General features: G+C 37.6%; 1 protein-coding gene across 4 annotated transcripts in view; it reads left to right on the top strand.

Moving 5' to 3' along the window:
- The window catches only part of LOC117421433 (storkhead-box protein 2-like), a 101,699-nt gene that overhangs the window by 57,659 nt on the left and 16,798 nt on the right, over positions 1-27,242 (top strand). For 2 of the 4 annotated variants that reach the window (XM_034035864.3, XM_034035865.3), the window contains exon 2: positions 19,171-19,323. In XM_034035864.3, coding sequence (XP_033891755.3) covers positions 19,171-19,323 — 153 coding nt within the window. Of the gene's footprint in view, positions 1-9,934; positions 10,067-19,170; positions 19,324-25,858; positions 26,421-27,242 lie in introns of those variants that run through there. The other 2 variants (XM_059027395.1, XM_059027399.1) reach the window with 2 other exon arrangements.

Genomic DNA, 27,242 nt, shown 5'->3' with positions numbered 1-27,242 from the left:
TCACCTCCTCCCCGCTGGGCTCCGGAAGCGGCGGCTCCTCCCCGCTGGGCTCCGGAAGCGGCGGCTCCTCCCCGCTGGGCTCCGGAAGCGGCGGCTCCACCCCCTCTGGCTCTTGGGATGGCAGCTCCACCCCCTCTGGCTCTCGGGACGGCAGCTCTCACTTTTGTAGCAGCCGCTCCAGTTCGGTTGGCTCCCGCTCCTGTATAAACAACGGGGCCACGCCAAGCTCCTGTGTCTGCCTCTCCATCTTTCTTGTCTGCTCCTCTTGAGCAGCAGTGTTTTTAATAATCCTTTCAATTAATTCTTTAAAATCCATTCTTGGGTCTCCAGGGGCGCCCACACTCGCTGCCACCATATGTAAACGACTAGCCCTCTCCGCGGTTCGTTGCCCCTTTAAATCACCGACCCAACACACAGAAATGGATTCTTGAAAGCGCAGTTGCGCAATTTTTAATAAACAATACAAAACAAAATAAACACCTAGCTCTTTTACGAGCACTAACTAACACACAGGAACACCCTGACTACAAGTGGGACAGCTAGGCTGTTTCCCCACCAAACCGTAAACAAAACCACACAGGTTTAATACAACACACTTTACCTCACGACTGCTGGGAAGCAGAGTACCTCTTTCTGCCTCCTTCTACTCAGCAGCCCAGAGCAGACTGACTGCTCTTCTTATAAACTCTGCACCTGGCTCTAATTTACAATCATAGCCAGGTGCAGGTGATCATTAACAATAAAACAATTAACAGAAAAACAATTAAATAATAAGCAAATTAACAAAATGTGCATACGCACATGTTTTCTGCAGGGAGGATATTAACCCCCTCCCTGCTGTGTTACAATTATTTATTTTTCCAATTAACATTGAACAAAATGCATTTCTTACCTTACTACACTGCAGTAAATTTATGCATATTCAATACAGTAATTCTAAGGATGTTACAGCGTTTCTATAGTAATCTAAACAGCATGTTTCAGCGACCTAGTGTTTTGGCTTCCTCCAAAATGGCACTTTCATTGCATTGCCAGCAAAATAAGCCACAAAAAATATTTTGAACTTTAAAAAAAAAAAACCAGCAATAATGATTTTCTTGACTAACTCTGGATAGCAACACAAATTCCCAACACCCTCTTAAGATCTTTGATACTTAAGGTATAGTTTTTCACTTCAAAGAACAGATAGTAGTTAATTACAGTGTACCATTAGCATGTAGGGTGCACAAGTCTCATTTAAAAGTGCTTGAAAAGCACACATGTATGAGCCTAGAGGTACATACTGCATTTTTACTCCTAGCACTTGGCACAAGGGTTAATAACATTGCAGAAAATACTGTAATTGTCAGTTTTACCAGGCACCTGCTGAGCTGTGCTGCAGTACTGTGTAGGGAGGATCTGATGACCATTGTTTCAGCCGGGTTTCTTATTGTTTGCAATGTCTGTATCCATTTTTTGTCTTGCAGTTATGATAATAATCTATCAACAATTCCAACCATTGTCTTGGTAGTGAGCAGAATTAGGGAAAAATATTTGACGAGCAATATGACCCAAAGCAAAACTTGATTTTAATGTTTCGTAAAATCCTTTCAGGTTTTAATTTAGAAATGTTTACAATATTGGTATTGTACATTGCAGACAATATATTATTCAGTGATCTTTTAATTTCTAGTTACTAATTAGATGCCAGAACAGCATAACATGTAAATATATGAGCAGGTCTGTTTTCTCTGATACATACTGTGTTTAAAATATAAGATTACATTTTATTCTTAACATGGTAAAATGAAAACATTTAAAGGATTTGCTGTTAGAAATGTAATTAAATGAAGAGTATATACTGCATACAGAACACCATTACATCATGTAAGAATAAGTCATGGATTTGAATATAAACGAAAACAAGTCGTTGTCATGCCGTCAAAGACCTATAAATACCTCCAATGTTTTGATTCAAACACATGCTCTCTTGAGAAAGATATGTACAACATATCAAATCATTGGGCAGCTGGCTTTGAGCTTATATATATATATATATATATATATATATATATATATATATATATATATATATATATATATATATAGAAATACACAGTAATATTAAGGTGGACATTCGATGGACAAGGAAAGAAATAGAATTTTTAGATACCATAGTAAAACTTGAAGAAGGTTCAATTGAGACTGACCTCTTCTGTAAACCTACTGACATGCACCAGTATTTACACATGTCCTCTGCACATCCGATACACACTAAAAGGGCAATCCCAAAGCGTCTAGGAATAAGAATACGAAGAATATGCTCAAAAGAAAGTGACTATGTAAAACAAATCTTAAAAAAAGAGGATACAAAGAAAGAATTATAGAGACGGGGTTAAGAAAAGTGGATAAACTAAAAAGAGATGATCTACTAGATTATAAAAATAGAGATAAAAAGGTCAAAAGAGTCCCATTAATAATGACTTACTCTAAACTTTTGCCCAATATTTCTAAGATAGTTTGGAAACACTTGCAGATTCTACATAATTCAGAAAAATTAAAAAAAGTATTTCTTAAGGCCCCAGTTGTAGCATTCAAAAGAGAAGCTAATTTAGGTGATATTTTAGTTCACAGTAAACATAAAAGAATAATTGACAAAATAGGTTCTACGAACATATGCACTAGTAGATGTAAAGTGTGTAAATACACAGACAAACGTAAAAATATAATTAAACATAAGAACACCACATATCCACTAAAAACTAATACCTACTGTAAAAATAGCAATGTTGTTTATGGAATAGCCTGTGTAAAATGTGATGAAATCAAATATGTTGGAGAGACTGGAACTACTTTATATAAAAGAATTCAGAACCACCTTTCATTAATTAGAAATAAAAAAATGAATGAACCAATAGTACAGCACTTCACCAGTCAGGGACATGACATAAATGATGTAAAGTTTGTAGTATTAGAACAGCTCAAATTAGACAATGCGACATATAGAAGAATAAAAGAAAGTAAATGGATAAATAGACTGAACACGATTATGCCAGCGGGACTCAACAGAAAAGAATGAACTAATTAACTTCAATAAATATATAACATTTAAATAAATAAACAAAATTCATTCAAAAGTTGTGCATGCTGATGCGCTGGGGAGGCCAAATCTAGACTGATCCTCAGTGCCAGCATTGCATGATATAATAAAAATATAAGTTTATATAAAGTAGTGTTAATTAGAATTAATACAGATTAAAAGATAAAAGTAAAAATGATGTCACAATATATAGAACACCATTACATCATGTAAGAATAAATCATGAATTTGAATGTAAACAATAACAAGTAGTTGTCATGCCGTCAAAAACCTATAAATACCTCCAATGTTTGAATTCAAACACAGGCTCCCTTGAGAAAGATATGTACAACATATCGAAACGTTGGGCAGCTGGCTCTTTGAGCTAATATATATATATATATATATATATATATATATATATATATATATATATATATATATAGGCATATGAAAGAAAAGTTTTTAGTTTTTTTTAAATGTACACAAAAGGTTTAAAAGATCTTAAGAAATCTTTTATTTTCAGGACGTTTTGGGCAAAAGCCCTACTTCAGCTGTTTAAAAAGAAAAAGCTGAAGAAGGGCTTTTGCCCGAAAATCTGGCCGGAAAAAAAATGCTCACCAGAGATTATAAAAAATAATGCATGGGGTAGTGTGTGATATGAGAACTGGGATGCTACATAAACCCCCGAGGCGAAGCCCGAGAGGTGTATCACACACTACACCATGCAGTATTTTTTATAATCTTTGGTGAGCATTTTTTTTTCCTGCCAGAGTTCTAAAGTTCTGTGTTGCTTGTTGTGGGGGGCTTGCTCTACTTAGTTTATGTCAGTGAGTTATTAGATAGAGAGTGAACTGCATAAAGAATTTTATTTCAAATAGTAACAACTTTGATAACTTGAACAAAATTTAAAATAAGGTTTGCATTATGTGAGACAATACAGAGTGCCAGTACTGTTGTTTTTTTGCTTCAGGTTTCTGTTTTTCAAGGTGGAAGTTTAGGGAGCGTGTTAAAATGATGCGTTTTAACATTTGTTATATATTTTGCGATTTTTTTGTTCGCTAGTTTGTTCTGAGGGTGTTTGTGTTTGCTGACATTTCTGTGTACCTTTTTGTGAGAAGTAGCTTAGCTTGAGCCAGGATCAGAGTGTATTACAAAGCATCTTTGTCTGTGGATGTGAGATTTTTCAGGTGGCCGATTTATAAATGTTTACGGTGATTCCCTAATGGAAAATGCAGTTTGGCCTGAAGATTGAAAGCAGAGAGCCTGTTGCGGAGGTAGTTTCGATGTTGGAAACGTGCGTTTGTCTTGGATTTACCTGATTTTCACTGGATGCGGAGGGCTCTGGAGGGGTTTCTTTATCAAGTACACACCAGAGAATTGTGGAGATGTGTTGCTGTTTGACAGCTCGCACTGGGGTAGCGCTGTGTTGCTGGTATTAATAAGGGTGTGTTTCCTGTATCATCCAGTTGATATGGGAAAAAATTGCTCACCAGTTTATTTATATAATTTTTTTTTTTTGTGAAAATGTAATTTGTGCACAGCCCAAGTTCATAAATCTTTAATGCAGGTGCTGACCAAAAAAAGCATAGAATATGAAAAAAGTAGTCTCTGTCTAGTCATCAACCATGGTGAGTAAAAGACAAACCAAAGTCCACTTGTTTGTTGTTTGCAGAGACTGGGTGGGTCACACACTCAGGATGGCTGAATTGTATCCTTATTTCATTTTAGACTTGATGTTCAAGAAAGTAAGCAAGAGGCAATGTTTTACATCTAAAAAACAATTCTTTATTATTAAAAACACGAAACACGAGTCGAGTTTCGACAATACGTGTCTTCATAAATCTCTACACCTGATGTCGAAACGCGTTGTGTTTCTTGTGTTAAGTGATTTTAATAATAAAAAAAATGTTTTTTAGATGTAAAATATTGCAGCTTGCTTTTTACTTTCTTGAACATAATCTAAAATGAATTAGTGATACAACTGAGCCATCCTGAGTGTGCGACCCACCCAGTCTCTGCAAACAACAAACAAGTGGACTTTGGTTTGTCTTTTGTCCATCAACGTGGATGATGGCTAGACAGAGACTACTTTTTTCATATACTAATATATATATTAGTGCTGGGACAAATATCCTGAATATTCGAACGAATATTTCTTTACATGTATTCAGATACAAAGATCAGGTGCTCGTATTCGCTACAAATGACCAAAATACCTTGCACTTATTTACCGCTTCACCAGAATTTGCAGGACAGTTTAAAAAAATATATATATTAAAAAACACAGGATCAACACAGCAGCTCTTGAGCCTCTATTTTAAAGTTTTAGACAGCAAAAAGTAAACAAACCAGATTATGCGAGTGCATGCATAGTGATCTCCATGGAAGACCATCTGGGACAAAAACGCGTTGTGCTGCTAGTACCCAACTTCCTGAAAATGTTGTGTAGTGATTTTTTATATAGATTGTATATATTATATATTTTTTGTTGCGACTTTCTGTCATGTGGAATTTAATAAATGAGAAGCACCCCCCCCCCTTCATTTTACAATGCCATTTCCACGTTTGTTTTATTTGAAGTGTTTAAAGTTAAATTTCAGTTTTTGTTCGCTTTTCCAGCTACAAAAAGGCACAAGTAAACCTTGTGTTATTACTTTATGAAAACATGTCTATGGCCACTGTTTACTGTGAAGAAATGGCAATGGCAAGGAATGAACATAAATAAATAAAATAAAATGCAGTGTCTTTATGTACTATTTATTTCGGGAATAAACAAAACAAGGTTTAACTTGAACTGCTATTTGGCATCCTTTGTTTTGTAGTTAATTCACAGGGGTAAAGTAAGTCCTACACAACTTATTCTTTACTCCTGGGATATTTTTCTATTTTAACATGTTACATATTGTAAGGTCTTGCTGTAAAATAAAGGCACACACACAGGGCCGTGGCCATGCCCACTGGCCTTGCTGCTATGCTGTCTCTGTCTGCGTTGAGAGCAATATAATGGCTTTTATTACTGTTTGAAAAATGAACAAATATCCGAATGAATATTTAAATTATGAGCGAATATCCATACATACACACACACACACACACAGTCGCAGACAAAAGTATTTGGGCAGTTTAAAAAAAATGAGAGAGCACAAATAAAATTATTATTATTTATTTCTTAGCAGACGCCCTTATCCAGGGCGACTTACAATCGTAAGCAAATACATTTCAAGTGTTACAAATGTATTGAAAAAATGGTTTCTATAATTTCTAATTGTTCTATTGAAAGATAAAGTAGCGATTCAGCTTTATAATAAAGCAACAAATTATTACATAGCATGCATAAAATGAAAAATAACATGCAAAAAATAATTTAATACTTTGACAAAAGTATTTGGGCACCCTAACATTAGTATTTTGTGTGTCCATCCTTTGCTTCCTTTACAGCTTGCAGTCTTTTTTTGTATTTTGAAAGCAGTTCCTGGTATCTTTCCGGAGATATTTTTGCCCATTCTTCAACACAGACAGCTTTGAGTTCTGCAATCAACTTTGGTTTCCTTTTTGCAACAGCAGCCTTCAAGTCAATCCACAACATCCAACATTCAAGTCTGGGGACTGAGATGGCCAATCCATAACTGTAATCTTCCTTTTTTTCAGAAATTTTTTTCAGGGTCATTGTCCTGCTGGAATACAAACTTCTGTCCAATAAGCCTTAATGAGAGTGCAAAATGTCTTGATATTTTGTAGCATTCATTGATCCTTCTACAATACAAAGGTCACCAGTGCCGGAGGAAGAAAAACAAGCCCATACCATCACACAACCTCCACCATGTTTAACACTGGGCATGATGAACTTTTCTTTAAATTCTTCTCCTCTCTTCCTCCAAACATATTGTTGCTTTCTTGGTGAAAAAAAGTTATATTTTGGATTTGTCTGACCATAAAATTTGGTTGAAGAAATCATCAGGCTTCTTCAAGTGTTCAATGGAAAACTCCAATCACTTTCTTTGTGTATTGTGTTTAACAAAGGTTCGCATCTTGGTTTTCGTGCATGGACGTTCATCTTGTTAATGTATTGTTGAATTGTGCGATCGCAAATTTTTTGACCATTTTCTCTCAATTCTTGTGTCAAATCTTTTGCAGTAATCCAAGTATTTTGCCAGGCTGCTTGAACGATTCTTCTTCCAAATTTTGCAGAAGTCTTTCTTGGTCTTTCACACCTGGAGCTAGTTGCAGTAGTTCCTGTTTTCCTGTGTTTGTCAATAATAGCCCAAACAGTGCTTTTCGGTAAACCAAGTCTTTCTGCTATTTTTCTGGTACTTTCACCTTTTTCGTTTAGTTGTATCACTGCCATTTTGAGATTGTTGCTGTACTCTTTAGTTTTAACACATTTTGTTGCTTTTTTTAAATCACAAATTTCCAATTTATTTTTCAGCACTTGGTGATTATGTTGGTTTTCAATCATGATACAGTTGTCCCACGTTATACCGCCCCCCTTTATAACGCCACCCTCACATACTGCCTGAACAAATGTCATCAATATAAAAACAGTGCTATTTGTACCCGTTATATCGCCATCACGCTGTCTGGCACCCGCCAACTTCCCCAGCCAAGCAAACGTAAACATAAGCATCGTAGTTTCCCTCATTGTAGCGCTAGTGAAATAATCATGGCCAATTAAAACAACAAAGTTATGTAGTTAACCTTTGACTCGCTTTCCTAGTTTGTTGTTAACCGAACGTTCATACCAATGTCATCAACACTCCCGCTCCTAAAACAAAACAGAAAGTACAAAATGGCGAGTCGACCCTACATTTAATACCAGAGTAAATGAAAAAAATTTGCATGTATGCATCTGAAAATAAGAAAGCAAGACATCGCAAATGTTTTCTCGCCTAAGTGAGGCATATACTGTTACTCGAAGGACAGCTGAAGATATTCTAATTGATAAAAACAAATGGCTTACCTTGATGGAACGGGTTGATTTGTTTAACCCGAAAAAGGCTTGACGCAGTCTAAAATAAGTGACTCTTATAAACCACAGTAAATGTTAAAAAAAAAAAAAAGTACGGTAAGAGATTTGTTTGTTTACGTGCAAGTTTTGCACAGATGAAGGCTCACTTAAATAGTGTGTTTTTTTTTTTTTTACTTTTCGTTTTAAAAAGTGTTTGCCTGTACATATTCAACGTTTTTTTTTAATTGCTTAAAAAAGAATGCTGTTCAGCTTAAATTGTGTTGTGAAATAAATAGATGGAATTGTTCAGCACGCTTACAGTCGTGCCACAAACAGTGAAGTTCAAATGACGAGAACAGTAAAAAAAAAAAAAAAATGGCACACTTTTTTGTTTTTATGGAATTGTTGTTTGGGTGATTTGACACTAAATGAGTGTTTATTTTTTATTTTTATTTTTTTTAAAGTATAAACTGTTCCTCAAAAGTAACCATGTATGTTTAATACAGATGGGAAGAGATGATAAAACATCACTAGTATACTTACTGTTGTGTTAAGAACTAGTACTGTAGGACTAAAAGATGAATGTTTTATTAAAATGGCCTGGAGATACTATAATTGTATAACTAACAAAATAAAATGTTTGAATTTATTGCAAACATAGTAGGTTGTGTGTGTGTGTGGTTTTTTGTTGTTGTTGTTGTTGTTGTTGTTGTTGTTGACCCTCACTATACCGCCACCCTCACTTATTGCCCGTTTTTGCCCATGGCCCTTACCTGGCGGTATAAAGAGGGTTGACTGTAATTGTCAATAATTAGCAATGAAAGGGTTTCATACAAAATATGCTGATTGCCCAAATACTTATGAAAAAGTATGAAATTAGTTTTTGCATGTTATTTTTCATGTTATGCATGTTATGTAATAATGTGTTGTTTTATTATAAAGCTGAATCTCTACTTCAATTTATATCTTTCAGGTTAACAATTACAAATTACAGAAATCACTTTCTTTGCCCAAATACTTTTTTCTGTGACTCTGTGTGTGTGTGTGTGTGTGTGTGTGTGTGTGTGTCATATATATTAACTTATCTATAGCCTCAACCTTGATAGATGAACAAAGCTTTGTGTGTTTGCAGGCTATAGTTCTCTTGAGATCGTCTCTTTTATGGTTCATTAAAAAGCTGAACTTTTTGAAACAGCATAAACTTGTGTAATTAAGAAAACATTTGGGTTGTGAAACAGTCCTGAAAAAGGCTCCCCTCCCCCAACTAACGACTAGCCTCTCTAATACACTTGTCGTATTGTTTGCTTCAACACAAGCTCTAAGCAGACTCTCTGAGCAATTGTGGGACATAACTTGGGAAAGCACACTTTTTATGAGATAATAATAATAATAATAATAATAATAATAATAATAATAATAATAATAATAATAATAATAATAAAAGTGTGTAATAAACTGTGTTTAATAAAGTGTATTTTGAGGATTTTCCATTTCATAATGAGAAGAAAGAAATTGGTTTTCCCTGTCTTTTCTTTTTGTTTGTTTTGAATCCACATGCTGGGCCTCAACCTAATTGAATAATAATAGACCCCCCCCCCCCCCCCCTTCCCCCAACTCCCCTGCCCCACAAACAAATATATGTACACACACTTGAGATATCATTTGCTTGTCAGACTTTTTAGCACATGACAAGAGCAGCATTTGCTGAGTTTAGTATGCAAAGGCCTTAATTTTTAATTAGCTGAGTGAGTGGTGAAGAAAGAAAAACTAGTGTAACAAGCCACAGCAGAAAGCAACTGGGATGCGTTGCCATAACAACAAGTTCAGCAGGCCGCCCACTAGCTAGTGTGTCAGTGGGCATTACTACTTCTAGGAGGGAGCATTCAAAAACAGTGCATACAGAGCCACAATGTGATTGGTCACACCTCTGTTGTCTTTGTGTAGAGTAGAGCATGCTGGGTAAGACCCCAGAGTGAATGCTTAGTTTGTCTGAAGGCTGCAGCTAAAAAACTGCTTTTGAATCTGCTGGGATTAGCAAAGGAGTGTGTGAAAAGGCCAAGGTACTGAATATCTTATTTCTATTTTGCATAAATTAAGCAACTGTAACATTGCTCTAGCTGAATGAATTACAAAATATAAAGGGGTTGGTGGAGGGAGAGTGGATTTGTAGGTTCTCGGACAAAGGACAGCTTTTTAAAAATGGTTTACTATCAGACAGTACTTGTACAGACAGTTACTCACTGCTTTGGGGTGCATGTTTATGAAATAAAGATAATTATTATCTCAAATAACCAGCTGCTTTCTTAACCAGTATGCTGCCATTTAAATTTTTTTGAAGAATCTGTAGTTTTCATTTTCTTGTTTTTTCTAAATCTACATCCAGCCAATGATAGAAAAAGTGCATGGAGTGGATGTTTCAGCAATTCAGAGGAATGCTTTTTCTATTATTTTTTTTAAAACATTATTTGTCTGTGGTTGGAAATGTACATTTATACTGTGGCCACATTTGTTTGTGATCACTATGCGCTTGTCTGCAGAGTTTAGCTTGTTTATGCTGAAAATATGTTCAGCTGTTTCTGGATGTTTATTCTCCTGTTTCACGTTGTTGTGCCACTGTAGCAGGAAACTTGTCATACTTTCAGATCAGTGCTCTGCCGCTTTAAATGTCTTCATTGAAACAACTTAAAACATGAGAGCTTACATATTGCTCAGTGTTGGTAGTTTGGTTTTATGATTCTCATGCCATCTTCGCAGCAAACCCAAATCTATGATGAGATTCTCAGATTGTCAGATTCTGATGAGATTCAGCCAGTTTGCTACCACTCATGATCAGATGGCATTCACATGAAATATGTGTGACTTTCAGCAAAGGCTTTTCTATATCTAAATGCTTTAAATGAAGGGGTACTATGAATATAAATATTGTGTGTACCTTTAGTAACATTTAGTGAGCTATTTTAATGGGATAGGCCTTTTAATAGTTTCGTGTGTATTGCAATCCAAAAGGATGGAATTAATCTAGTCCGAAATCCAAAAGGATGGAATAAACATAGTCCCCATGAATTGTGACCCAGTTAGGTCACTGCAGACATGTTTACTGTATTACATAGAAATAACCCCTATTATCATAAACCATCTGGCCCCAGGTCAGTACCTGCAGTTCAGTACGGTTGTGATTTGTTCTACTGTGATCTTTCAACTTCTGTTTCTGTTTATTACAATTTGAACTATTCAAGTAACTATAAATGCAGTATTCACCCAATCTCTGTACCATAATTACACATCACCTTCATATGATCACCGTACTAAAATATCTTTCAGCAGCATTTCAGCTGTGTGTGTTCTATCTGAAATAGACCACAAAAACCAAACACAAGGGATCCTCAAAGTATAGCGTTACGCATCCCCACATGTTGCTACAACTCTTTAACGTACCTGTCGTTTTTCTTTTCACTGTTAACATCCTGACAAAGCTTTTTTCAAAATGTCCACTCTAGTGCACTGGGGTTTGAGATCCGTTCTCTAAATCACTGCAGGATAAATAAAATAAAATAAAAACATAAGAACAGGTTCTCTGGCTTTTCTGTTCCACCACATCATGGATAGCTGTGTTACCTGTTTGACAATGTGGGCAATAATCCTTACACTATCAGTGCACTAGAGAGGACGTTTTTAAAGAGCCTTGAAACAGACTTTAATGTTATAAGTGTAAAAAGTTGTCAGGATGTTAACAATGAAAATAAAAATGACAGGTACATTATTTAAAACAGTTGTAGCAACGCTTGGGGACGCTTAACGCTATATTTTTTAGAACCTCGCTACTTACTCTTTTAAAAACAAAAAACAAGCCTAAACTAATGAAACTAACGAATCATTAAACATTTTTTGTGCAATCAACCATTAGATTGATTGGATTTTAAGGACATCTTAGAAGTTTTTGCACACTACAATAACCCTGGCAGGGAAATTCCAATGAAATCTGGAGTTACTAAAGGAGAATGCCACAAGAGTGACCAGTTGGAATGCAAAAAAAAGAAAGGCATCGCTGGAGCAAGGGGGTTAAGCAAGAGTAGAAGGTTAAACAGTTCTGTCAGGTTATCAGGTGTCACCAGGTGCCATGACATACAGGACTAAAACAAAAACAAGCATGTCCATAACATACCTCGCCCACCACGGCTGGAAATTCAAAAGTAGAGCCATTGATTGGATTTAGATGACCATGAGATATATATAAGAAAAAGTATAAATGTTCTGGTAAACATAAGTAATAATCACAATACTCATACTTTGACAGTTTTTGTTTTATTTATTAGGTGAGGCTGCATTTTAGTAACAGCAGTAGCGGCGGGTTGAATTTGTTTTCAGTGTTTGGTAGAGTACTGTACATCCAGATTATCCTGTGTGTTGTTTCTCAAATCAAAAAATTGAGACATTTCTTATTTGTAAAAGAAAAACGAAGAAAGAAAGCACAAAAGATTACAGGAAGTGCAAAGTGACGGAAAGTTATACAGAGGGACTCTTGAATCATTTTTGTTGGCTTTCATAAAGAGTTTATCCTTGTTAGCTAGTATAGTTTTTTCTTGAGATTAATGTTTTTGATGTTGTAAACATTTTAAACGGCACATAATTATGCTGAGATGGGATGAGTAAATGGTAACATGATAAACGTGATAGACTATTTTGGATTATTTCTGATAACTTTGCCGAATAGAAAGCAAATATGTATGTTTCCGAAGAGATTCCAAAGTACTGTTTTTGATCCAAGAACTTGGGTGTTCTGTCCTAAACCAGCAGTTTGTCAGTCCCAAGCTGTTGTGACATAAGTTATATATGTAAACAGGGAAACATGAATTTGTTAATCAGATTTTCCTACCTTTTATTACAACTGTGGTACCATTCAGTAGAGCGAAAATTGTAAAAGGGGAACTTGAACTGAAACTTCCAGACAGAAGAGGTACAGTTTTAAAAAAAGATTGAAAACCACTGGATTACAGTATGTAGAATAACTTCCTGTAAGTGCGACTCTAAATACTGTCACTGAAATTATTAGAATTTCTGAACTAAACATAAAATTCAAACATCTAACCATGCATGTGAGCCTCTGTAGTGCATTTTGCCTGCCCACAGTTTCATTGTCCAACCCACCTACGTTCACCTTCTTTTAGACTTCATTTGGTCAGGTGACTCAGCAGCAATTTAGACTGAGTAAAATGTTTACTCAAGTGTGTGTGGGGAGAGGGCGGAGGAGTAAGCATATACTGATAATTGTCATTGTGTTTCTTGTGGTCATGACATATTAAGTTGCTTTATATATGAGCTTTTCTTTTACATTATAGACTACTTAGCGTCTTCCAATTCACAAAAGATAAGATGTGCACAAAGCTCAATGATCTTAAAGTCCCTCAGTGGTCTGTGTCATTCAAGCATTTCAATGTCCGTACAACAAGTTTGGAGATGAACCACTGTGCCAGTACCACTGTACAATTACTTCCAGATCTTCTCCAAATAGACTAGGAGGTAGCTACTGATGTTTACAGAAATCTTATTTTATATTTTTCTCAGCCAGGCATGGGAGATGTACAAAACAAGTTATAGACATTGAAAATAGGTGTAACTCTATACTTGAGTTGTACACTGTATATTTTTATATGCTATGTGTATATATATATATATATATATATATATATATATATATATATATATATATATATATATATATATATATATATATATATATACAGACGTGCTCAAATTTGTTGGTACCCCTCCACAAAAAACGAAGAATGCACAATTTTCTCTGAAATAACTTGAAACTGACAAAAGTAATTGGCATCCACCATTGTTTATTCCATATTTAATAGAAATCAGACTTTGCTTTTGATTTTTTATTCAACATAATATTGTAAATAAGAAAACAAATGAAAATGGCATGGACAAAAATGATGGGACCGCTAACCTAATATTTTGTTGCACAACCTTTAGAGGCAATCACTGCAATCAAACATTTTCTGTAGCTCTCAATGAGACTTCTGCACCTATTAACAGGTAGTTTGGCCCACTCTTCCTGAGCAAACTGCTCCAGCTGTCTCAGGTTTGATGGGTGCCTTCTCCAGACTGCAAGTTTCAGCTCTTTCCATAGATGTTCGATAGGATTCAGATCAGGACTCATAGAAGGCCACTTCAGAATAGTCCAATGTTTTGTTCTTATCCATTCTTGGGTGCTTTTAGCTGTGTGTTTTGGGTCATTATCCTGTTGGAGGACCCATGACCTGCGACTGAGACAGAGCTTTCTGACACTGGGCAGTACGTTTCGCTCCAGAATGCCTTGATAGTCTTGAGATTTCATTGTGCCCTGCACAGATTCAAGGCACCCTGTGCCAGGCGCAGCAAAGCAGCCCCAAAACATAACCGAGCCTCCTCCATGTTTCACTGTAGGTATGGTGTTCTTTTCTTTGAAAGCTTCATTTTTTCATCTGTGAACATAAAGCTGATGTGACTTGCCAAAAAGCTCCAGTTTTGACTCATCTGTCCAAAGGACATTCTCCCAGAAGGATTGTGGCTTGTCAATATGCATTTTAGCAAATTCCAGTCTGGCTTTTTTATGTTTTTCTGTCAAAAGTGGAGTCCTCCTGGGTCTTCTTCCATGGAGACCACTTTCGCTCAAAAAGCGACGGATGGTGCGATAAGAAACTGACGTACCTTCACCTTGGAGTTCAGCTTGTATCTCTTTGGCAGTTATCCTTGGTTCTTTTTCTACCATTCGCACTATCCTTCTGTTCACTCTGGGGTCAATTTTCCTCTTGCGGCCGCGCCCAGGGAGGTTGGCTACAGTTCCATGGACCTTAAACTTCTTAATAATATTTGCAACTGTTGTCACAGGAACATCAAGTTGCTTGGAGATGGTCTTGTAGCCTTTACCTTTACCATGCCTGTCTATTATTTTCTTTCTGATCTCCTCAGACAACTCTCTCCTTTGCTTTTTCTGGTCCATGTTCAGTGTGGTGCACACAATGATACCAAACAGCACAGTGACTACTTTTCTCCATTTAAATAGGCTGAATGACTGATTACAAGATTGGAGACATGTGTGATACTAATTAAAGAAACTAATTAGTTTGAAATATCACTATAATCCAATTATTTATTATCTTTTCTAAGGGGTACCAACAAATGTGTCCAGGCCATTTTAGAATATCTTTGTAGAATAAGCAATAATTCATCTCTTTTCACAACTTCTTTGCTTTATTCTATGACATACCAAAGGCATGCAAGTATACATGATAAAATAGCTTTTAATTTCATCACTTTTCAGGAGGAATGAAGCATTATTTCAATGAGCTGTAAGGGTACCAACAAATTTGAGCACGTCTGTATATATATATATATATATATATATATATATATATATATATATATATATATATATATATATATATATATATATATATATGTTGCCTGAAAGCCTAATTTGTCTATAAAGATTTAAAGTAATACCCCAATGAATTTATTGTATTCTTTTCTTTTGCAATCTGGACATAAAATGTTGGTTTTGAACTCTAGAAGCTATTTATCTGTTGTACTTTTGCTTGCAAATCATTTATTTGGTTTGATTTATTTTTAATCTGCATACCCTGGGCCATTTATAAACTGTGGAATGAAACCAAACGGATACTACATGCATCAATTCAAAGGACCTTTTGACGAACGTCATATCCTTGTGGCACATTCAGATAAAGGTTCCCCCTGTATAACTATGCTAAGTATCTTACTGTACATGTATTTCATTTTTGAACACAGCTGAATCGATCTCTGGTTTGACCCCAGTTCCCACAAACATAGATATTTTAAATGTATATTGCTCAGCAATGCTTACGCTCTACTTGGTATAAAAATAAAAGCAGACAACTTCATAAGTAGTGATTTCAGGGTGTTTTGCAGAGAAGAGGCAATTTGTTCACACTTGTGTCAATGGGTTGTTCTGAAAATGGGGAGAATCTGTTATTGGGTTAAGATTTACTCTGCTTTGGAAGCTTCAGAAGAGTATTTACTTTTAAACTAGTGCTGGAAAACAACTTTTTCTTAGCAATTCTTAGACATGCTGTATGCATACAGTAGTACTGTATGGGGTGGTTTATAGTGTTCACCTTATCATTTCCAAAGTGTTATCCAATCATCTGAGCTCACAATTTAAGTTTGCCCATTGTGCTGCTTTGTTATGGCTGAATGCTCTACTTTGTGGGATGTCGTCGTGGTGCGACTGAAGCTCCTCCTGCAACAGAATGCTGCACCTCAATCTTAAGCTGAGCACTCTGTTGTGGGAGGTGCCTGATTCACATTGTTACGATACCCCACAGTGCAGGACAGCGAGCCTTAACAACTCAGCCCAGTAGGGGACTCTTACTCATAGTCCAAGGGGTGGGTTTAAACATGGAGAAACACAATCACTACCATGTAAAAAATGGAAAGCTTCAGAGAGAAAAAGTATAGCCTATAGTGTTCTGGAAAAGGTTTTGGACCATCCTTGTTGGTTTGTGGTGCTTTAGCCCCTGGTACACCACTCGGACCACTTGTTTACTAAATATATTGGTCAATATAGCTCTGAATAGATAATCACCCCCTCTTCAAAAACAGGTACAAGATTTAATAAAATATCCATCTGCTACCAATGTAGAATTCCTTACTTGGATATTTGTTCTTAATTATCCCTCAAAAATGGGTTTCTGCATTGATAACTGCCAGGGCTTGCAATTACCATCTGTCAGTTAAATCAGTTAGTACCAATATGTCAGGTGTTAATATAGTTGCCTATTTTGTTCTCTTTACTATCACCCCCTTTTGTTGTATAATGGTACTGTTAGAGTGGGCACGAGCTACCATCAATGTTACATTCGAAATAAACCCAAGCACCTAACAGCAGCGTTTGGAAAAGAACATTTTTGTATGTGTGACGGACCCCAGTTTGGGAACCCCCTCTATGTGCTTAACTTCAAGATCTGCTGCCGTCTTATACAATATGCCAGGATACTTCAAATAATACCGTGGAGTACAAAAAGAGAGCCCTAAGGGAGAATAACAGAACATAGACAACGTAAATCTGGAGTTATGTGCCGTGGAACAGGGGCTCTGCACTAATGTGTATCTATTTACCAAGGTATTTGGGTTTCAATTCACAGTGATACACATCAATGACTTCCATTGAGGGGCACGTTGGTCATAGTGTTTGACAGCATGCTATTTAGGGTCTTTTTTGCAACCACTATTTAGACCAAACCAAATTTGACATGATGCGTGAATTGATCTGTGCATATGACACTTAGGTATGCTTTAGAAAACATTAACAATTAATAAAGACCCTATTTGCACATCTGTCTTAAAAAAAAAAACAGCTGCACTTTTTTTGTATGCTGCTGCGATTTTCATTTGCCTGTGCTTAAATTATAACTTTGATTTTGCATGGCTGTAGACACATAATACGGTGTTGAATGTGATGTGCTTCTACATAATACAAGCATATAGAGGGTGTATAAAAACAGGGTCCCACAATCCGGTTACATTTTATACTTCAATTTAATTCCTTTGTGTCTCTTTACTACATTTCTATAGTTTATCCTTCTGAGGTTTCTACTTTATCGTGTTTTTATTTCCCAAAGGTACATTTAAACAAGATGAAGTAGAAAGCTCCACCCACAAACCTGCATGCCAGTGCTTCACTCTGGGATATTCTCCTGCTATTACCTGCATTAATATATCTTCAAGCACTGTTATAACTCAGGAAGCAAAGCAAAGATTAAAAAGGAGGATTGTTTGTCTTTTTTCTGTCAAACTGGTGTTTTTGTTATACATTTTTCAAGGAACAACCATAGGTATTTTCATTATGGGTCTAAAGGGTAAAAATAAAATAAATAAAAGCATGCATGGCAGTGTGCTAGCCTTTTGAATTTTGCAACAGAAGTCTAGTAACCACATGCACCCCTCAGCAGAATTGTGAGTGTCAAACTTCTCTGTTTGTTCACAAAGAGCTAAACAAAGCAATTTAAATGCAATGCATATAACAGAGGAAATTCCATTCTGAATCAGCAAAAATGTTCGCTGAACACACTACATTCCGTAACACACCCCTCAGTGCACATCATTTGAAAGTGCCAGTTTCTTCACATTCAATAAAAGTAGTTTCAACTGGTGGCACTCAAGCTTCCTCCCTCTTTGGAGCAAGCCTTGTTGTCAATCTGTGAATTACAGTTAGCATTCCTGCAACTCCCTGCAGCGCCAGGAGGTTATCCACAAGTGTTGCTAAGGGGAAGCGAAACAAATTATGTAAAAAGAAAATTGTGTTTTTGCTTATGAAAGTTTACAGTAAACACTTGCAAAACTGGAAAGTATTGTAACAAAACATACATACAATATGCAAAAACTTATGAATACTACCTTTTACTTCCCTCTGTAAGGCTGAATTTCATGTCAACATGTCTTTTCACTTACAACTATATTATTGCTATACAGTAATTGTATAATTCTGTTGTATTAGGATGTATGTTTTTCTTTTTTTTTTTTTTTTTTGCCAATTATTTTTATTATTTTCTCCCAATTTAGAATAGCCAATTATTTTTTTTTTAAGCTCAGCTCACCGCTACCACCCCTGCGCTGACTCGGGAGGGCGAAGACAAACACTCACTGTCCTCCGAAGCGTGTGCCGTCAGCCGACCGCTTTTTTTCACACTGCGGACTCACCATGCACCAAGAGCTACAGCGTCGTAGGACAACGCAGCTCTCTGGCAGCTTATAGGCAAGCCCGCAGGCGCCAGGCCAGACTGCAGGGGTCGCTGGTGCGCGGTGAGCCGAGGACACCCTGGCCGACCTAACCCTCCCTCCCCCAGGGCGACGCTCGGCCAATTGTGCGCCGCCTCCTGGGAGCTCCCGTCCACGGTCGTCTGTGGAATAGCCTGGACTCGAACTCACGATGTCCAGACTATACAGCGCATCCTGCACGTTGGAGTGCCTTTACTGGATGCGCCACTCAGGAGCCCCTTTGTTTTCCTTTTTGACCCTTGAGTGCATGAGACAAGCTGTAAACCACAAATGACTGAAGCAGCTAAGAATGGCAAGTTTGTGTGACAGGCACCTAAACAGCTATCGTTTACACAGAAATATCTTTGCTTCCCTGCAGGTGATGTGTCACCCATCAGTATGTCTCCGATCAGCCAGTCACAGTTTATCCCACTGGGGGAGATCCTTTGCTTGGCAGTCTCTGCAATGAACTCTGCAAGGAAACCGGTCACACAAGAGGCACTGATGGAGCACCTAGCAACCTGTTTTCCAGGTACGGGTCTTAATTCACTTAAAAATGTAATACGAATTTGTACTGTAGTATATAAGCACTTTACTACAATACAGTACTGCAGTAAGTTGTATGTAGTATAATGAACACTTTACTGTGGTATTAACTGCAGTAACCCTCACAAAACATTTTAAAATGAATTAGCAATTATAGTTACCATTATTGAAAAAAGTTGGGTTGTCTTTATAAAACAAAATACTATTGTCAATTGTAATATTTACTGTAGAATACTGCATTATAATAGTACCATTATAATAGTACTATTATAGAGCACAGCACACACAATGCATGTTAAAAAAGATGGCAACAAAAAATGGCAAAGCACTGCATTCTTCTATGCTGAAAAACTTAGACCCAAGGTACTGCACTCAAGGTGGGGCTTTCCCAAAGTAAGTAAGCTAAATTAATTGCCTATTTCATTATTATTTAGTTTATTGATTTCCACTGCATTTAATAAAGCTATAATTTGCAATGTTAAACTGACTATTTCTTAAATAAATTATATTATCTGACGATGAAGAAACAAGCTCAAAGCTATTTTTCTGTGTAAAGGATGTAGTCACTACACTACACTACACTACACACTGTTTGTTTCATAAAGACAATGGCCCAGAATATCCGAAACTTCACTGAGCATTTTATGTCAGAGCTGCCGATAGGCCCCTACGGGGAGTGACGTCCTCGGTCCATGGAGCTCACTTCCTCTTTTGCTTCTCACCGCGGTAAGGTAAGGTACTAACCTGTCCATTTGCTGTGACTGAGTCTGTATGAAAGAGCTGTCACTCGAGTTTACTGGAGTTCCCCTGCTTTATTTTTAAGAAAATATTGCTGGAAATCAGCTTGCCACTTCCCTGGAATCAGTAACTCAGCTTCTGTGAACTAAGCTACAATCGTTGCACAACTGTGCTTTGTTAATGTTAACTGTGCATAGCTTTGCGTCGCAGACTGCTTTCTAACTCCGCTGCATCTGCTGTTGTGTTTGTATTTCTCCTGCTACTTGCAGCTAAAAAAAAAAGAGAGAAACGTGTCATTTCCTCCACCGGGGCCCAGCTCTCGGTGTGCTTGGCCTAAAAAAAATACTACAAAAACTACTCTTTTTCGCAGTCTACCTGCCTGATGTGGTGACTGTTCTACCCTCACAGCTTTGCGTGTGTGTGTGTGTGTGTGTTTTCTTCTACTGTTCTTCCAGTTTAAAAAAAAATAATAATAACAACTAGACAATGTGTGCTTTCTCCACCAGGGCCTGGTTCTACCTTGCCCCGCTGCTGAGTAGACTTCACCGGCTGCCTCGGCCCGCCCACTCGGTGCGTTGGGCCTTCAAAAAAAAAACAGTACCTTTTTTTCTTAGCAGTTCAGCCCACGCCTACCACACCTCTTTGCGCCTGTGCTCTACTCCGGTGTACGCTGCATGCTGCCCCGATAGTGTGACTGCACGCGGTCCAGGCCAGGCTATCACCCACGCTGCGCCCCGGTGCAGCACTGTGTGCTTCTCTCTGTACTGCTCTCCTGTTGCCTAACCGCAGCCACTCGAGCCTGTGTATCCACCCTGGCGTATGCTACATACTACCCTGAGTTGTGTGACTGCACGCAGTTAAGGCTAGGCACCTGTCCTCAGTACCCTCTGTGGTTGCGCCCTCGGTGCTCGGTGTCCGCTTTGCTCAGCTTCCTCAGAGCCTCAGTGCTTCAGTGCCCTCTGTGCTTTTCCGCCCCAGTACTTCAATACTCAGGTGTTAGGTGCCCCCGGTGCTTCGGCACCCACGGGACCTTGTGCCCCGGTGTTGCGTGCCCTCTGTGCCTCGGCACCCTCGGGGCCTCAGAGCCTTGATGCACATGGTGCTTTCGGTGCTTCGGCACCCTCGGTGCCTCGCCGCTCCAGAGTTTAGACACCATCAGGGGTTGTTGCCCCTCGGTGCTTCTACGCCCTCTGGGTCTCATAGCCTTGCTGCACTCAGTGACCTCGGTGCTCTGGCATCCTTTGTGCCCGAGCGCTCCAGTGTTTTCAGTCACTCGTGCCTCGGTGCTTGACACCTCGTGCACGTGGTGTGATCTTGACGACAAGCATGCCTAAGTTTCATGCTTGCACGTCCTGCGGAGGGAAGCTTCCTCCAGTGGACAAGCACCTCCTCTGCGTCCGGTGCCTGGGCATGCAGCACGCCTCCTCTGCCTTGGGAGATTCAACTTTCTGTGTGGCATTCTAGCCTCGGGTCCTACGCAGTAGACTCGCCAGGTTCATCGGTGCATCTTCTCCAGCTAGCTCGACTGAACCGTCCGTGGCGCTGGGAGCCCTGGTCTCCTCCATCCTCCATCTATCCCAGCGACCCTCGCAGAGCATTCCCTGCGCTTAGGCTCCAGCGCCTTGTTTTTGCAGCTGCTCTAAGTCTTTTCCCTGGAAGAGGTATGGTCCTTTTGGAACCACCTGGCCTTGGCGCCGACTGTGGTGAAACAAGCAACCCTGCTGGCATCTTTAGAAGGTGTGGGGGCGCTGGGTTTGGCAGAATTCCCACCAGTGGACTCGACCATTGCGGCCCTGGTGTGAGCCCCTCCAGTAGGACACGGCAGGCTTCTTATGGCTTACCTGGTTGGCATACTGCATATACTAATGCTGGCCTACCCCCACCTGGGCAGGTGGCCGCACACTCTACCAGAGGAGTGGCTACATGGGCCCGACATATGTACTGCAGCTAGCTGAGCTACCCCACATACTTTCACCAGGATACCGACTTAATGTGGTATATCCCTCTATGCCTTCATTAGGCACAAGGGTCCTTGAAGTTGCACGCTTGTACTGCTAACCATGGATCTGTGGTCTTGAAACGTCCCTCATCTGCTGTCTCCGCTCATGCTCCCTCGTGATGGCTTTGGTATTCTTTTCCCAAAAGTATTGTTGGTAGTCGTCTTCAAATTGAAAGGGAACATTAGGTTACGGATGTAACCCTGGTTCCCTGAAAGAGAAGGCGACCACCAACCTACGAGGTCGCAACGGTTGCCTCTGCGGGTTTGATGCAAAAGAGGAAGTGAGCTCCGTGGAGTGACTATTTGTTCCCTCGGGAGGCGAGACCAAGGACGTCACTCTCCGGAGGGGGCTGTCGGCAGCTCTAACATAACATGCTCAGTGAATACCTGACCTGTGGCAGGCATATCCCAAAAGTATTGTTGGTAGTCGTCTTCTCTTTCAGGGAACCAGGGTTACATCCGTAACCTAACAATACATTTAATAGAAAATAATAATAAAGCAAGTACATCAGGACAAAGAGAGCATTTAAGTTAGAGAGCTCATTTTTCAAAATGAAAAATAAATAAATTAATACATAAATAAATATAGAAATAAATAAATATATAGAAATATATTTATATATTTGTTTATTAATTAATTTATGTATTCATTAATTTTTGTTTTTTTTCTTTTTGGCATAGCAGCTACATTATCCCTGTTATCCTCTAAAATCACAGCAATCTCTAGCAGCACTTTGGGCTCTATCACCATAGTAGTTAGAGTAACTACACTCACATCAGAGCCTTTTTATTTTAGATGGAGCCTGTTTGAAATAGGTTCCCATCTTCATTAGGACTCTTTGAAAAAGGCGGAACCATTTTAGACGGAAAAAACCTCACTCCAACCACATCAACACTTTCGATTTTTGCACGGGAGGTATGTTAATTAGATACCCACTTAATTTGCATAACATTCCTCATACTGTCGGAACTGGGGTTTTGTAACTGTTCTCATCCTTCCTGGACATTTTATTTTTGTTTTGAACGAGAAAAACAGTCGGAAAGTTAAAACCTGGCCACAAAAGCCCTCCTTGACGGTCAGAAAAACTTTGATATTCAGGGCTATTCTGTCTGGAGACACCATCTTGTTAAATTTCGCAAATAACAAGGCAGAACTATTTAAATTACAATCGAGTGATACACAGCAATTAACTTGTGTAGCAATGAGTAAGTCCACATGCCTAGTGTAAATAGGTACTATACATAGGAGTAGAGCTGGACATTTGTTTTCTGAACTGTTGTAATATTATTAAGTATTCCTGCTTATTTTAATGCCAGCAATGAGCCAAGTGATGTTTATAAACATTATGACATGTAAGTGTCTTCAGGTGCTTTACTTACTATTACAGCAACAAGAGTCTGATTGGAAATCTTGGCTTTAATAAAATAAAAAACAATGGTGGTAATATTTCTAAATGTACTAACTTTAACTATCACATTATATTTATGCTCAAATTCCATGTTTAAATATCAATACATTGTTAAAAAAATGGGAAAAAAGGAATTGGTCATTTTTGAAAAACGGAATTTGCTATTCCCCAGAATGGAAAATCAGTAGCTCTACATTTAAAATCCAAGAGGATATTCGTGTAATGCATCAAATATTAATAAGTTACATTAAACAATGAAACAGAGTACAAGAGTTATACATCAGTAAAGCCTTTCTTGGAGTGAGTGATGCGCCTGCATGTTTTATTAGAAACCCAGCTGTCCTGTCCTAGTAAGCATGTCCGCTCAGCTTCCTGTGCACATTGCGACCCTATACTGATAGCTGGCGTGTTTATGTCCTGGGTGATCCTTGTTAGTTCAGTCAGGGTGTTGCAGAAGATCTCCAGGCCTGGGTCCAAAGCTTTTTATATTATACATCATAACCTGTCTATGTGGACATGCAATTCTTTCAATTTTTTAACAGATATTTTTCTAATTAAGTATGTTGTTCAATAAATTGTAATACCTCGCAACAGGGTGTTTTTTTAGTCAGCAAGCGCTGTTGTCATGTTTTTGTTAAGTCTCTAATTTATATAATCTTGTGGATAAACAAATTATTATATGTTAAAAATGTTGCCAGTTGTCATAATCATATATATTTTTTATATGGAAATATCTATGGTTTGTTTTTACAGTTTATTGTGGGAGAAAATGATAACTATATTTTTAAACCCAAATGGTACACTGGTAATTTAATTTGCCTGTGGGGTAACACAGTATACCGTAATACTCTGAAAGCATGGAAAGTGAAATAAATAATGATTATAATCAATTTGTATTGAAAATCAAGAGTGTGTGTATTTTTTATTTCTTTCTATTAAACATTAATGATATTGATTAAAATACAAATTTAATTAGGAATAGAACATTCTAATATCAGATTTTAACAAAACAGGGTAATGCTTTATATTGTGTGGCATAATTAATATTAAATAGATATGCAATTGCATATTAAATTAATGTTAAATTAATATTTAATAGATATTATAATTGATGTTAAATTTACATTCAATTATTCCATGTTACTTTCTATTAATATTTAAGTCAGATTAACTGTATTTTCAATACGGACATGTAAACAATGGGAAATGATTACATTTTTTCAAGGGTAACAAAACGTAATATAAATGGACGTGATATGCAATTACATTTTGGGTAACATTTAGCAAGAAACCAGCTATTGCATATTTATTAGATATTAATTTAACATTAATTTAATATGCAATTGCACATCTATTTAATATTAATTAATGCCACGCAATATACAACATTACCCAAGACAGTGATACTAAAAAGAACAACCATGAACATTGATCAGTAAATGTAGAACCCCACTCTGGCGCCATGCTCACAAAAAAACTGGTGCCTTGTGTTTTCTCCAGGACAATACCAACCTTAACTTAACTTAAAATGCTTTATCATATTGATTTTAATAACAGGTGTGGTCTTATGGCAAATCTACATGATGAAATGTGTAATATTTCAGCATGTGTATAAAAGTAATATGTAAACTACTGGTGAAAATAAAACATCATGTTGTTAAGTGCAGTACAAATTGTAGACTGGCATCATATGGGCATGGCAACTACAACAGTATGATGTAATGGCAAGTAACATTTAACCAACCAGGATGCTTAACCAGGACTAGCACAGTCTGGGTTTTTCTTGTTCCAGCAGGAGAAGCCTGTCTGTGGCAGGGGGACTGGTGGAGAGGGATTTTCATGAACTGTCATGTAGCAAAAAAAGCATGGATGTGCTTCACTGACAGTCAATTTGAATGGCTGATGCAATACAGCTTTGGTTGATACTGATGTTAAATTGTAATGTATTTCAGCTGTGTATTTTTATTTGAATTCTATCAGGAATGTACGTGTTTTAAATGGGCAGAGGAGCTATTTGTTACTTGATGTAATCCTAAATGCCTGGGTAAAAAAAAAATGTTACCTGCAGATAAGTACACAGCATTCTTAGTAATGGAAGTTAAATGAAGTGAGTCTTAAACTGTTACAGGGCACCCTTTAGTGTTTACAACAAACACACTACTTACCATTGTTGACTCCTGTGCTAAACGTATTGCTGAATTATATTTTTCAACATAATATCAGTTCTTTTGATATTGTTATTCACTGAATATTGGTGATATTCTTCAGAATGACTTAGACGGAAAAATAAAAAAAACACACTATGAGGATTACGTCATACTTCCGGCTGTGTATCTGCCTTACTCTTCCTACATTTTCCGTTTTAAACAGGGATACATGTGCAGAGGTGCAAATTTAGCGCTATGGCTCTAGATTCTAGCACCAAGGAACCTCATATAGCACCAGCAACATTAAATTCTGGCACCAATAGACATGTTTAATTATTATTTTATTCTTAGCAACAATTGGGTCTGGACTACTCAAATGACCATTAGTGTCCGCAGCCGTACGCACGTTATGCACTGTGCATACCTTTGGTTTGCAAAATGTCTTGACTTGCATGTAATTTCGTGCAATCGGTTGAAGCGAAAAATACATTTTAAGCATCTAGAATTGTACTGTTAGTATAAGGTTTATTATGTATAGGTCGCGTGGGCATCTTAACTGAAAATGATGACCAGTTTTCAAAATATTACTGGCGAAGTAGAGACGTGTTTGTTGAAAATCTGGAAAATGCTGCCACAAGAAAAAAAGATGCGATATAAACGCGTACCTAGAAGAAAATGGTGAAAACAGGAAAATCCATCAAATACCGTTACAGCAACTCGACAGTATTACTGGCCAAATGTATCCTGTCAATTTGATCCGCACACCCTCCGTGGTGGGAAGAACAGACAGGTATTTAACGCGACACAAATATGAAAGTTCAATTTACCAGAGTAACCAAACGCACTTCACAAAAACAAAAGAAAGTTTAGGGACAAAACAAAAGCATTAAAAACAAATTGGGGAAATGGTCATACAGCATGTTCTACTTTTTTAACCTATTGTAAACAGCTACAACTAATTATAACAAATAAGTATACCAAAGTGTACAATAAAAAACATGTAATCGTACCTTCAGTCTAGTCATTAATCTTGCCACCAGAAGCCCTTGATACGATTACAGGCGTATTATTATTATTATTATTATTATTATTATTATTATTATTGATGTATTATTTTTTTTTTAGCTGCCTGGTTTGTCAGTTTATGTTTATGCCATGCTTAGGGGATGAGTAATGATTAGTTGTAGTGATTGTGAGAGTAAAATGATTAGAACAGAACCAGCATAAATGATTTGTGAGCTAGTTTTCCCCCTAGTTTAAGAACAAAAATGCAGCACTCTGATAGGCTGAAACACAGCGTGGTGATGCAGAGTCCTTATCAGCATGAGATGGGATGTTGGTGTGGTTCAGTTTTGTGTAACGTGAAATATTTAGGGGGGCGCTCCTGCACATGACCCACAATCATCCACAAAACATTGGGTTTGATCATTTTGCATCAGTAGACTGTCTGGTGATAAACTTTAAAAAATGTAGCACCAATTTTCAAAACTATTTGCACCTCTGATATGTCTGATGCTTGTAAGCGCAGTGATATTCCTTTGGATGGCAAAACTGTGCTATACGCTATTTAGATTGTGAAAAATAACAATGGTATTTTAGTCGTGCGTCCATT

Source organism: Acipenser ruthenus, chromosome 1 (assembly GCF_902713425.1).
Source record: "Acipenser ruthenus chromosome 1, fAciRut3.2 maternal haplotype, whole genome shotgun sequence".
Taxonomy (NCBI): domain Eukaryota; kingdom Metazoa; phylum Chordata; class Actinopteri; order Acipenseriformes; family Acipenseridae; genus Acipenser; species Acipenser ruthenus.
Note: the sequence above shows the minus strand (reverse complement) of the source record. Positions and strands in the feature narration are given on the sequence as shown.